General features: G+C 38.6%; 1 protein-coding gene across 1 annotated transcript in view; it reads left to right on the top strand.

Moving 5' to 3' along the window:
* Positions 1–11,329, top strand: part of LOC138019519 (dephospho-CoA kinase domain-containing protein-like) — a 13,454-nt gene extending 2,125 nt beyond the window's left edge. Inside the window, exons 2-4 of the mRNA XM_068866376.1 lie at positions 1,402–1,605; positions 8,120–8,207; positions 10,235–11,329. Of these exons, the coding sequence (XP_068722477.1) occupies positions 1,402–1,605; positions 8,120–8,207; positions 10,235–10,511 (569 nt within the window). The 3' untranslated portion in view covers positions 10,512–11,329. The remainder of the gene's footprint in view (positions 1–1,401; positions 1,606–8,119; positions 8,208–10,234) is intronic.
* The last annotated feature ends 3,671 nt before the right edge of the window (positions 11,330–15,000 follow it).

Below are 15,000 nucleotides of genomic sequence, written 5' to 3' on the forward strand. Positions count from 1 at the left end.
ATAGAGATAATCTTTTTGGTGCAAACTAAGATAATTTTTGCACCTGTTAGTGGATTTTCTCAAGATTGTCCACCGGTTGGTTCGACATTTTACCTTGGAATTCCCTCTTGGCCACAAATTTCTATTAAAAATATTCCTTAAATGTTTATATTCAATTATGCCAAAGAAAAACGTTTTGAAATATTGGGAGATCAGCAAAGAATACAGCTTTGAAAGCTCTTGAAAGCATTTACAATTGCCATCTCAACATCCCCCTTAAACACCCACTGACTGTGCAGTTGTGTTCAAGTGAGTCACAGTGGTTTACCGTCTCCCCAGCACCAGGGTTTAAGGGTTAGAGACTTGCCACTAGTAATTTGGGGGCAACCAAAGGTCATCTTGCAACCACCATGTCCACCTTGACCCCGTTAGCCCTCTAACTCCCAGTGATCACATGTAGAACTGTTGGCATTTTCACAATTCCAAAATCGTCTGACGTTAGACACAGTTATATATATTTTTTATAAAATTATATATATATATATCTAACTGGATTTGTCAAAAGGTGCCTGCAGAAATTGTGAAAACAAGCCAATTCTGCTACTGTCACAGACTTAAAGAAAAGCCACCCTCCCCACCCCTGTGCTTTGGTCAGACAACCAACAATCACCTACCCACACCACAGTGTGGGTTCACTCTAATTGGTGATCAAAAGCAAACTATCATTGAAGCCTAGACTAGTCCAGGAAAAATTGCCAGTGAAGACATGCTACAGTGTAAAGTCTGACTTAACAAGGCCACAAACTCTAACTGCAGTTAAAGCCTCAAAGCAGCAACCCCCCCAGCCCTGTGCTTTTGACACACAAGTCACAGTTAGAACTGTCCCTGGGCTGTTTGGCAAAGCAGGCGTTGAGGGCAAGCCCCGTGAATGTTGAGAGGCCAGAATGGCTTGAACACGGGCTGTGCCCGTGCGCAAGCGAAAACTCGAGTAGCTACCTTTTAGCAAATTCGCTCAGATATATATATATATATACCATAAAAAAAACTCTGTCTAAGTAAACTCTGTCTAATGTACTTCAAACATAAACTTCTCTCATTCATTGAAGGAGACACACTAATTTTTTTCATACAATGAATGTAACCTTTGGGAAAGAGTAAAATTCATAAGAAATAATTAGTTTCAGTGTGAGAGCATGATATTGTACTGTAATGCTGCAATGCGATAGTCTGTTTAAGAATTCTGCATTATGATAATGTTGGCAAGAATCAGTTCTACTTGTAGCTAAACACTCCACATCCAGGGGAAGTACCTACTACATGTAATTGAAAATATTGCATACATGTATATACCAGAACTTCCAGCTCCACCCAACTTGAGGAAATAACTACAAAAGTGTCATTATTATTATTGAATATGTGTAGTTGTGGAACCCTACAAAGCAGCATGGAAAGCCATTGTTAGCAACTTTGGAAGGGACATATTACTGCCAAGTGAAGAGATTGACAGGGAGAAGTTAGGCAAGATTGTCTTTGGAGATGAAGCCAAAAGGAAAATACTGAACCAGTGCACTCATCCTGCAATATTCAAATCAATTTTCTGGAAGCTGGTTAAATACTTTATCAGTGGTAAGGAAGACAATACCAGTATATGCTCAATTAAATCATCAACAATGTGGCAAGGAGTGAAATCTTGCTACAGTAAGTAAGGAATTGGGTCTTAATGTCAGAACAACTACTGTCTTGCACTAAATCCCAACTTTGAAGCATCCCGTCTGTCGTGTCTTAATCGTGTATTGAAACCGATTCCAATGGATTATCAAGCCACACCAGAAACACTCCGAATCTAATCAGCCATGCTTTTAATAATAATCCCATCACTCTTTGCACTGCTAGATACATCATGTAGGATGCACTGAACATACACTACACCGTCTGCCGATAGAGCCTGTTTTACGAGGAAAGGGTTTCAACAGTTTATCATGTAAATTGCTTCTTTGTTTGTCAGTTACATGTAGGTTTAGAAATTTATTTGAACAACTTAAATTATAATATCATCATTTTGTTTCCTGTCTTAATAACATTGCCAAATTGACATGAGTGAATGTCTTGGATTCAAGTTTTAGAACTTTCTGGTTACATTCTGGGTGCTTACAGTTAGTAGAGATGTTGAAATGTTTTCTTTCATTATTTTTCACTTACTTTCCTTAAGGTATGGGGATTGTATATTTTAGATTGAAAGCATACTTTTTCGAAGTAAGGATAATGTCTAAGGTGCGAGAAGTGCATGTACATGCACATGAAATATAAAAGAAACACAGAGAGAATATAATTTATGATGACTAACTGAACTCAGGAAGAATCCGAGTCCCAGGTGGGATTTGAACCCACGACCCACCGAGATTTCTAGATCTGGATGCTCTCAACATCGAGTTAACTACTAGAGAAATTGTTGTCAGTTATTTCTGATGTTTAATAACTTTAATGCAGTTATTTATACTCCATTAATAATAATAATAATAATAATAATAATAATAATAATATATAATAATAATAAAACAAGAATAATAATAATAATAAATTAATAATAATAGTAATAATAATAATAATAATAATAAGTCAGCATTGATAAGCTCCAAAAAATTCTGGGATCAGCTCGCATCTTGAGAAAGGTGCTGTCAATCAAGTGAACTCTTTGGTACCTATGGTACCGATAGGTTGGACCCGGTTCTTCAGAGACTAAACAAGCAAGCCAAGGATTACAAGGTTAGTGATAATAATAATAATAATAATAATAATAATAATAATAATAATAATAATAATAATTTTTTTTTCATATATAATCCCTTTATTAACATATTCCAAGCAAATTGCTATTTACAAGTAAGAAGTAAAACAACAACAGTAATAATAATAATAATAACAATAACAATAATAATAATAATATTATTGTTATTATTATTATTATTACGAACGAACCCACGACCCTCCGAGATTTCTAGATCTGGGTGCTCTCAACATTGAGTTACTAGAGAAATTGCCAAGCCACGGATTACAAGGTTAGTGACAATAATAATAATAATAATAATAATAATAATAATAATAATTTTCCTCGTCCAATACCCATTGTCTTCTCATCATTGTATTTTCTATTATCTCACATTCACGTTGTTATTTAATCAGTACTCATGCATTTTATTAGCTATCTTTATATAACACCGACTAGTTCACTTGTATTCACAACTGATGATGGATGTTGATCATCCGAAACATGTTTTGTAAATTTAAAATTGTGTGTTTCTATTTGAAAGTTATTTCTTGTCTGCTATTAGTTCGAAAGTTTGGAAATATTGTGCACGACTTAGCAGCCAAATATGAATGAGAGTTGTCGATTGCAGACTTTCGCCATTGGGAGAAGACTTCCATCAAGGTACGGAAAGCTCAGTTAGACATGAATTTCTTAAAGAATTGCCGGTCGCTCCGCGTTTTTCCCAAGTTTATTTCCTTCTCGCTCCCTAACACATCACCCAAGGATGTCACTGCAATTAGAAAACATCTCCTCCGTAGTGCTATTGAGAGAAGATCGAAAGAGCTACATGTATAGAAGCTTGAAGCGGAAAGGGAAAGGATTTCAAACAAGTTACGTAACATACTAAATAGCGTGGACTTTTACCTCCTACAAAATGCTCTACATTCCAACATTAGGAAAACTACTTCAAAAATAATAATAATAATCATAATAATAATAATGATAACGATAACGATAACGATAATAATAATAATAATAATAATAATAATAATAATAATATAATATTGTTAATGATGAAATGATAATAATAATACTTAATTCAGAAACAATCCTGAAATGGAGGACCCAGAGGTTATCCCTATTAAAGAGCCTCCTACCTAACTACATTTATTTAAATACTATCTACAAGTTATTTCAAAAATTAGAACTACTGTGTAACAGGAAAGAGCATGCCTAAAATAGAAACAAACAAACAAACAAAAAAATATATGTATATATAAAGGGATAAAATATATGTATATATAAAGGGATAAAATAGAAAATAAAATTAAAAAAAAAAGATAAGAAACGGTGGATTAATTAACTTATGTTCATCCACTTTTTCAAATTGTACTTAAATTTGTTAATATTAATGTCATTTCCAAGAAGGTGTTGTGGTAAGTTGTTCCATTCCTTAATGATCCTCACGAAGAAAGAATATTTAAAAGCAGATTTCATACGTATTTTGAATGAATTGTTGGATCTTGTATGGCTGTTACAGAACTCAAAATAGTCACGGCATTCTAGCCCGTTTAACTCAAATACTGTCTTATAACACTCTACTAAAGAGAAGTATTCTCTTTGACGCTCAAGCGTGCTCCAGCCCAGTAATTCGCATCTCTCTTCTTATGACATCTCGTGTCGTTTTTGCCCAAGGGCAATTCTTGATGCTCTTCGTTGTATGCTTTCAATGGCCAGTTTATCTTTAACAAGGTAGGGTGACCATACCGGGCTTTTGTATTCTAATAGAGGTCTTACAAGTGATCTATAAACTAGTGAAAAGACTTCTCTGTTCTTGCTGCCAACTGTACGTTTCAGCAGACCCAGCACTTTGTTTGCTTTGTTTACTGAAGCGTCCACGTGATTTGACCAGGATAAATCTCTTGACATAATGACACTTAAGTCTTTATAGGAGTCCACGCATTTTAACATTGCATTTGACAGGTAGTATTAGTGATTACTTTTGTCTTGCTTGTATGAGATTCTCATAACTTCGCATTTCTCGGGATTAAATTTAACTTGCCAATTTCTTGTCCATTCTTCTAAAGAGTCCAGGTCCGACTGCAGCGCTGAGGTCGCTATCGTGGCTTATTTCTCGATAAATCTCTGTATCGTCATTAAACAGTTTAACTGAGGAATTAACAACGCTCGGTATATCATTTACGTAAATTAGGAACAAAATTGGTCCAAGAATAGTCCCCTGGGGTACTCCTGATGTCACAGCTGTCCACGGTTGGAATACGTTCCACATATCCCAACTCTTTGTTGTCTATTTGTTAGGAAGTGTCTAAACCATAACATAAGGGACCATCATTTCCATATTTGTTTAGTTTCAGTAGCAGGCGCTCGTGAGGTACGCTGTCAAATGCTTTTGAAAAGTCCAAAAACACGACATCTGTTGTTTTTGAGTTGTTCCTTGATGAGGACCAGTGGTGAAAACAACGGAGAAGTTGTGCAAGTGTGGACTTCCCTTTCGACAAGCCAAATTGATGTGGGTTTAAAACTTGGTGTTAAACTATGTGTTATGTAAAACTAACTTGACGATAATTCTCTTTTTGATGTTTATGTCCTTTTTTGTGTATCGGTGTTATATTTGCCATTTTCCATTCTTTCGGTATTAGTCCGCTAGTGAATGACTTGTTAAGTTATGTGCACAATGAAGTTGACAATTCGTGTGCACATTCCTTCAGTATGCGGGGTGGAATCATGTCGGGCCCATGGGACTTGTGGGCATTTCTACTTCATTTGCATTGCAAAGAAGGTTGTTGAGTTTGTCTTCTATGAAGTTGTCAAATTCTGGTAAATTACTCTGTTCTTGAGTAAATACGGAAGAGAAATAACAATTCATCTCTTGTGCAATGCCATATTCATCTGTAATTACTTTTTCGCCTTCTCTTAACAGTACCAGATCATTTGTTCCTTTCCAAAATGATTTTATATAGTTCCAGAATTCGCCCTTGTCACACGGCGGCCATATTGTCCAGGGAGACCAAAAAAGCTTTGTTTTACCACGCCAAGCCTCACCCCCATGGTTTCCACTGCGAGGCTTGGCGTGGTAAAACAGCTTTTTTGGTCTCCCGGGAAAATATGGCCGCCGTGTGACAAGGGCGAATGGTTTCGGATTGTTCTCTGATTTCATTTTGTCCGCAAGTACCTTAAGGTGTTGCCATTTCGCTGAATTACATTTGTTTTTAAGTGAGTTGTTCAGGGCTCGATAAGTGGCCCATGCTTCCTCACTTCCAGCTTTTTTGCCTTTTGTACAACTTCCTTTTTTTTCCGACAAAGTTTGATGAGGTCTTAAGTTATCCAGGGCGCTGTGGTTTTCCTCTTTTGCTTATATTTAGGGATGCGATCGTTTACTGCTGCAAAGAAAATGTCCTTCCACATTGTCCAATTGTTATTTATGTCCTCACCTGCTAAAGCAAAATCCCATGGAGAGTATTTAAATAAAGATTTCAGGTGACTCTAATCTGCTTTATTAAAAGCGTAAGTGTATTTCTTAGAAATACGACTTGTATATGGTGCACTGTTTATAGTGAAAGTGATAGCATTATGGTCCGAGAATGGTTCACCAACCGTTACATTATTTACCAAGTCATTATTGATGGTTAGAACCATATCCAATAAGTTTTTATCTCTCGTTGGTTCGTTCACTAGCTCATGTATGAAGTTATCTTGGATAAGTAGCGCATCTCTGGATAAGTAGCGCATCATGCTCAGAAGTCTTCAGCAATCGATTATTTGCCCAGTCGATCTCGCTTAAGTTGAAATCTCCGAGTAGTATCGTGTCGTTTGTTTTGATGTCACTGAAAGAGTTTTGGAGATCTTCTAGAACCTTGAGGTTACTGTTTGGAGGCCTGTAAAATACACCCATTACTATTTTCCTGTTGTTTGCTAGAATTATGGCTATGAACAGTAGTTCAGATTCACAGGCGAGATCTTCTCTTGGGGAAACTTTGAAGCAGCGTTTCGTGGCGATTAAAACTCCTCCGCCGAAACCACCTCCTTGCTGGCGATCTCTTCTATAAATACAATATTCTCTACCGAAAATTTCAACATCATTTATGGAACTGTCGAGATGTGTTTCTGTAAGGACTATAATATCAAATGAGTTGCTTGCTATCTCCATTTGCAGTTTTGCTACATTATTGACGATACTTCCTGCATTTGCATAAAATACCGATAATTTCATAGCTCTGCTCTGCCGATTTTGTAATGGCGGATTGTTGTTGTTATTGCCAGGAACTCTCGGTTGATGAATATGTCCGGGGTTCGGGTGAATATCACCACAAGAAAGTAACAAGAGTTCCAATTGATAAGTAGCACCGTGGTTGGAGTAGTAGTTGATGGAGTCGATACGTTGCGAGAGTAGCACCTTCGCAGATGTAATCTGGAGTTGCAAATTGCCTCTGTTACAGTCAATTAAATCCACCAATGTTTTTCGTTCCACATTGACATTGACGTCGTACTTTGATAAAGTCCGTTTGAGCATCGATTGAGTAAGAATTAAGGCTACAAAGAAGAACCAACTGCTGAGCTCTGGGCGCACGTGTGCCCCGCCATTTTGTTGCGTTACAAAAGACGTTTGTTACGTTGTAATTTATAATTTATGTCTTCTGTCTGCCATTATATTGTCCTGTTCTGATACTTCCCAAAACAATTGTCTCTCACTTCTCATGATGAAATGGATCATATATGAACTGCGGATATGAAATCAAGTGAAGCTATCATGATCCTCGCAGTTATGAACGCAATTTTTACAATTGCGTAAAGAAGCCTGAAAAATTCAGGACTTCAACGGGGTTTGAACCCGTGACCTCGCGATACCGGTGCGATGCTCTAATCAACTGTATGAAGCCACTGACGTTGTGAGCTGGTAATTTGTGGGTTCCGTGAGGAATGAATCAACGATGAAATGAACATTAGAACCCACAAATGACCAGCTCCTAACGTCAGTGGCTTCATAGCTCAGTTGGTTAGAGCGTCGCACCGGTATCGCAAGGTCACGGGTTCAGACCCCGTTGAAGTCCTGAATTTTTCAGGCTTCTTTACGCAATTACAAAAATTGCGTTCATAACTGCGAGGATCATAGCTTTACTTGATATAATATTGTTGTGTTGACTTGATTTATATGTGATTGTGTAATGTAGTTCTAGTCAAAAGCCCACAGATCTTCTCACTCACCGAACAGTCTCCACTGGTTAAGAGCATCCAGCTAGATCTTGGAGGGTTGTGGGTGCAAATTCCATATGGGACTCGATCTTTTTGGAGTCCACTTGGTACTCAAGACATACATTCTCTAACAACAACAATGGTTGAGAAATATAATTAATCGTTTCCAATATTATTGTTCAGGTCATAAGTTTGTGATTCTTGATTTACCCCTGCTGTACGAGTCAGGTGTTGGGCTGTACCTGGCAAAATATGTCATCGTTGTCTACAGGTAAGGATAGAGATAGAAAGATATTTACATGTAGTTTACATCATTGCTTTCATATTGCAAAAAAGGTCATTTCTGAGGATATTTTAGAATTTAATTGTAGGTGCTGTCTTTTTGAATACTGTTCATGTATGCCATATTGGAAGGAGAGTTTTTCTATTAAACAAGTATTGACTATATAACAATAAAAACCAGGCCCGTAGGGAGGGGGGGGGGGGTGCGATGGGGCGCCCGCACCCCCCCGCAGACTGCTGAGGTCCACTTTTTTGTTAAAAAAATAAATACTATAAAAAAATAATAGTGTTGTTCTGTTTGTTCTGTTCTAATTCACTGATTGCGTAGTAAAAACAATACGGATTTACAACTTTATTTCTATTTTTGTTATTTTTAAATAGTGACATTGGCATTGTTATTCTCTACATTGTAAAATACATACGTAAAGCATTCTCTTTGCCAAAAAAAATCAATTTTGAAGTTCAAAATTTGACAAATATCCACGTTTTTAGGTTCGCTTTTAGCGACCTATATTGCTATCATACTGACCTTCAAAACGCACGAAATGCAGTCTCAGACAACTTAATTTTCAAAATTTCCCGGGGGGGCATGCCCCCGGACCCCCCTAGTAAAGAGCGCCTCCGGCGCTCGTTGCTCCGTATAATCAACTGATCGCACCCACCCGTAAAAAATCCTGCCTACGGGCCTGAAAACCCCTCTAATTTCAAATTAGCTTGTGTGGTGTTTTCCTTATTATTAGACTCTTAGGTGAATTTTCAAAATATATGATAAGGGGACACTTTAGTGTCCTTTTCCAAGGAACTTCATGTGCAAACACATCTTACTAAGTGTTTTAGACGTAATAATATAAATGAAAAAATTGCTCCATTCTGATTGGCTAAGAGGAATACAGTTTCCAGGTAACGTATTGGTTTTTTTTTTACCACAATTGCGTGTAATCTCGCAATCTGATTGGCAAAGTTGCCGTTGTCGATAAGTGTAGACAACGCTGCTCGCGTTATGCTCGCGATGACGAATATCGTTGCCGTTGTGTGATGACGAATATAGTTGTCGATAAAAGTACAGGGAACGCTGAACCACTTTCTACTTGTGAAGTTTACCATTTACAAAAAATCTCCGGAAATCCCGGCTCGTTTGTAAATGGACACGACTTTTTGGTTCGTTCCACTGGAAAATTTCCGGGAGCAGCGGAACTTCTGGAAAGGTAGTCGCGTGTTCCATTTACAAGTTTTCAAAGTTCCAGGTTATTCACCCTTAAAATCGTAGTCGCCGGGCGCCGAACGGACTTAAGTTAAATGGAATACGTTTTTCACCTGATAGAAATTTTCACCGAATATTCCGAGATTTTCTGGCAAATGGAAACATCCATAATTCAGAAAAGGAGTAACTCAGTGCAAAAAGAAGTCATAAACCAAGCATTCTGATTGGTTAACGAGAAAACAGTCAGAGATAGCCAATCGAATGCGAGCCCTGGATGGCTCAATTTATAGTGCAATTTTTGCGTGATACATGTGCGTTGCTTCTGCTTAACCATCTCGAATGTTTTCATGTATATTATTAATAAGTAATCACATGATTTTTCTTGTGCAATGTGGAATAAATAAGCACTTCTCAATTTTTTCAAAGACTACAAATTGCACTCGCCCAGTTTTGTTTGTCTTTGAAAAAATTTACTCGTGCTCATTTATTCCAAATTGTACTCAGAATCATGTGATTATCATTATACCTCTATACATTTACATGAAAAACTTATCTGAGAACTGTGGTATGAAGCATGTTGAGATAAAGATCGTGGCATCTATTCTTGCATCTCATGCGTTGGAATTTCTCTTTTTTGTGTACCTCGTGTCTAGTAAGGTTAGCAAAACTAGCAGTTCTTTGGATGAACTACCGCGCTTTAATTGATTGAGTCTAATTTCGTGTCACAATCTACCATTGCATTTGCCTCATGAAAGTTTGGTTGGGGGTCAAAATACTCGTAGTTCTTCTCACTTTGTCTGTTTTTTGTTTTTCAGTGACCCAACTTCTCAACTAACACGCTTGATGAAGAGGAATAACTTCACTCGACAAGATGCTGAAACGAGGATTAATTCTCAAATGTCATTGGAGGAGAAATGCAAGAGGGCATCGTATATAATTGATAACTCCTCCAGCCGGGAGAGGACAAAGGAGCAAGTTAAAAGACTTCATGACAAGTTCAGTCAATCTTATTCCTACCTTCCACTTCGTATTTTGTCATTACTCGTTCTAGGTTTGTTGACATGGTTGCTGTTTGGGATAAGTGGTTTGTAAGTAAATAGCCACCGACCTTTGTGGCAATGTTAGGTGGTTTTCGTGTTGCGTCATCACCGCGATGTTTGTGTAGGAAAAACAATAGATCGCTCGTTGGCTCATTTGTTCGCTACTATAAATAAATAAATAAATAAATAAATAAACGGCCACCGAAGGGAAAAAGTCAACAAAGCAGTATTCTTCACGGCCCCCCATCGCTATGCCCTATTGAGTAGAATGTTAAAAGTATGAAGGAAGATATAATATAATGGATTCCATACAATTACATATCTTTCATAAAACGTGCCTCATTCGTTTTATTTTAAAACCTGTAAACTTTTAAAACTTTTAAAAACCCAGAAAAGGGGAATGAAAATCTTTGTCAAGTTTTTTGTTATTCAGCCTCCAATGTTTTGTCTAATAATTATTGTCGCAAAAGGTCAGGAAACAATAGAGGTTGCGGACCAAAGTGTTCACAAGTCAAATACATTTTGAGGAACTTGTGTGATTAGCAGGTTGTATGCAGTCAGTGTACTTCGCACATGAGCCATCGAGTCTAACCAAACTCTTTTAGTGAGGTTTATGATGTTTTGATATTTGTCTATTAACTGTTTAGATAGTTTGAGTGAAAATACAGAAAAGAGCAGTTGCGTTTCCCAAACTTGGCCAAAATGTACAGTACCACATGATTGTTTCAGATTGCTGAACTGTTCAAAAACTATCGGAACTAACCCCCAACCTTGGGGTGATACGGGCGTTACCTGTACATTTTTTATACATAAGTAATGGACCACTCTCCATGGAGGCTTTTCGGGGCCATTAAAAAGACTCATTAATAATTCGTGAGCCTTACAGCCTATCAAAACACCGATAAAACGTCACGTGCATGAGCTTTATCAAGTCATTATTTTGAACACAATCAGTGAAGCGACGGAACAGAACAACAACAACAACAACAACTGTTAAGAATCCCAGCTGGCCGGAAAACACTCCTCTGTCGTGTTCTTTATATAAAGAATATTGTTAATGCATAGTTGTTTTCCTGGTATGCTTATATTCTCCTCTCATAATGGACCATTTTCGAATTATCACGGCTGGATTGGATCTAGCATGAAATGGAGGCTAATGCGGGAAAATTAATTTGTCTGTGAAAACATTTACCCGCATTAGCCTCCATTTCATGCTAGATCCAGTCCAGCCGTGATAATTGGAAAATGGTCTATTTGAACCATTGTTTTGAATCCAGAGGGACACAATTTTTTGAAGCCGTTCAAAAGACTAGCAGGACGTGTTTTATCGGGTCAAAAAACACACGGCTGCGCCTCGTGTTTACTATTTAATACACAAGCAAATGAACAGGAAGCATCACCTTTGTGTTTCATGTTCATTTGCATTTCATTGTTCAGCTATTTACCCCACTATTTCCCTGGTGCCACTTTCAAATCCCTCCCCGGGCTTTTAGGTTTGTTGGGTGTATTACTAGGTATAACAACTCACTCACGTGTCTAGAGAAATGCATCCGATTGGTCAAAACGGCTATTGAATATGGATGAGTATTTTAAATGAAACACAATCAATGAAACGACGGAACAGAACAACAATGACAGCTGTTACGAATCCCAGTTGTCCGGAAGCAAACCAGCTGGCTATTTACAAGTGCAGCTGAGAAGTTGAACCAGGGACTACGAGGATTAAATTCAACGAGTAGTCAGAACGGGATCTCCGGGTGTCAAATCAAGCGCCCTTACCTCTGGGCTGCACTGCTTCCATGCTTTGGCTTCGTCTCATTACATTTCCACGGTCTGAACTTCAAATTTGCGTGCGTTGCAGAAAATTCTTCTGTGGTGTCGCCTATTGTTTACACTTGTTTTTGCTTTACTCATGCGGTTGGTTTGTTGATTGTCGACCTTCTAAACCGCGATTGCGTCAGAACAACTTTACACGTTCTGATTTATTTGGTACATTTTTTTCCGTCCTCTCCGAAAAGAACGACGGAAATGATCAAAATTTAACGCCATGTGGAGGATATGAACACTCGACGAGATTTTTTTCCGTTTTCTTGCCCACTTGCCATTAGCCGCCTTGACTTCGATTTAAAATCACCTATTACCAGGAGCCTATGACTGGGAGGGAACGATTAGAATTCCTAATTACATGTAGTGATTACTTTCTGAGACTAACTTATACCCCGTGTTAGTAAAAACGTTAATTTCTGCCCATGTGACGCCGATCGGAGATCTGGACATTGGTCGTTTTGGTACTAGAGACACATTGTCCGTCTGGACGTACTTGGGCAAACATCTGTTGTTCGTCTCGGCTTATGCATCTCTTGTATAAAGACGGGCAAGAGACGCATTATCCGTCTAGACGAACTATCTTTTCGTTGTTCGCCTGAACGACGCACATCGGAAGATTATTCGTCCAGACGGATAAAGCGTCTTGAGCCCGTCTTTATTGATACTGGAGACGCACAACCAGACGAACAACAAATGTTTGCCCAAGTTCGTCCACACGGATAATGCGTCTTATGTAGTTCGTCCCGTCTTTACGAATAACACGAGAGACGCATAATTCGTCTGGACGGATTATACGTCTCTAATATAAAAACGGCCATTAACTGGCTAAGGTGAAAACCCTTGGTGAGAGAAGCTAGCTGTTGTAAATTCCAATGGTCTCCAAAAACGATAACTGCTAAAAGAGATGTTAATTGTTAGCTTTAAGTCATCGACCTATAATGATATGATAAAAAAGAGTAGCGAGGATAGACAATCAATATCTCGATGTATCAATCAAGGGTTATTGGGTGGTATATATGCGAACAAATAAAAGTTTACCCGATAGATTCTCCAATCGCAACTGAAGAAGACATCGCGAAGTAAAAAGTTATATAGTGTGAATTAGTTATTTTCCGATGGCAATACAGTAATGGCTTCGTTTCCAGACACGAAAGACCACAAATGTATCTCCCATCATTAGGGCCTGTTTACATGGGGGTGGAGTTACTCGGGTAGGTGGGGTCGAAAATTAGCCCGCGTTTACATGCAATCTTACAACCCCTGGGTCACGGGTGATCTTTTTCGGAACTATTGCGTGGTCGCAAAGTACGTAAACTGGAAAAATGGCTGGTAAAGGATGCATTTTCGCCGTTGATGCTCTTTTACTTTCACCAGCTTCTCTTGCTTCAACTTTTCAGTGCTGTGGCTTCTTATTATCACTTTTAATGCTGCGACGCCTCCTTCAAATGCAGTACATCGTGACACGAGCCGACCCCTAGTTGGCCGGCTACCCCACCTTAAAGCGTTTACATGGCAAAAATGAGACCACAAGCTGGCTGTCCTAGTTATTTATTAACTAAGGGCCTGTTTACATGGAGGTGGGGTAACTCGCCACTCCATATACACTCTTATTTTTTCAGCCTGGCATTTACATGATAGATGAAGTAACCCGCCGTGGCGGGTGTCACGATATACTGCCTTTGGCGGAGGCGTTGCAGCATAGAAACTAATAATAATAAGCCAACATACATGCAGCTACCCAGGACATGCTTTTGTATGTTTACGAATTTCCCATCTTGCGATAATTTATTCGAAAGTTTATTAACACTTTGAGAGAACTGAAACTGCGAATCAGAGAGTGTCAAAAAACCTGCAAAAATATGATAATAACTTGTGGCCTTTTTCTTCAATCCAGGAGGAGTAAGGGTTGCTGAGTTGGTTCGTGCGCGGCCTTCTGTGCGAGAGAGTCCGAGTTCGATCCCTACTAACCTCATCCTTACTTCGACTTCTTTCCATTCTGTGTAGGTTCAGGTAGCTTTAAATATCCTTCAAACAGAGCACTGATGGAAGGTGGGGGGTAAAATAAGCGCACCGTCAGCTTCCTGAGAGAATACCCTCTGGGGGGTAAAGGAACTTCCGACGTTAAATAAATTGCACCTTTACCTTTACAGTCGTTTTCAAGATTGGTTTCCTCCAAACAACAACCACCCCAGGACAGAATACTGTCGAGAGAATTTAATATGTTAATTTTTGGAACCAAGCCGATCGACTGTTTATCTTCGATCTTTTTCTAACAACACTTTCTCGTTTTGGACTGAGTCTTTTCAATCCCTAATCATAAAAAAATACAATTTCCTCGATTGTGATTGGTTTAAAAGAATCCTAGGATGCCTACCATTAAGCCAAAAGTTCCGGAAATTTCGGTTGTAAGTCAAATGGAACGGTCCGGTCCACTTCGGTCCAACCAGAAAACTTCCGAAAAAAAGACCGGTCGGATTGGTTGGACAGAAATTCCCCTTACTATTTACCCAAGTTGTTATTTCCAGTACCGCTCCTCTGTCTCCGCCAATTGAAATTTGCACCAATTCGAAACAGCTGGAAGGGAATGCCTGGGCACAAGCTAGGTCAGTGAAAACGGTAAAAATCGCTTACTATTATGCAAAGCTCACAAACCGGTAACCCCAACCGGTTTTTTTCGACAAATGGTAAGCACCCCTATTATCCACTAATTCACT

This window comes from Montipora capricornis, chromosome 1, assembly GCF_036669925.1.
Source record: "Montipora capricornis isolate CH-2021 chromosome 1, ASM3666992v2, whole genome shotgun sequence".
Lineage (NCBI taxonomy): Eukaryota > Metazoa > Cnidaria > Anthozoa > Scleractinia > Acroporidae > Montipora > Montipora capricornis.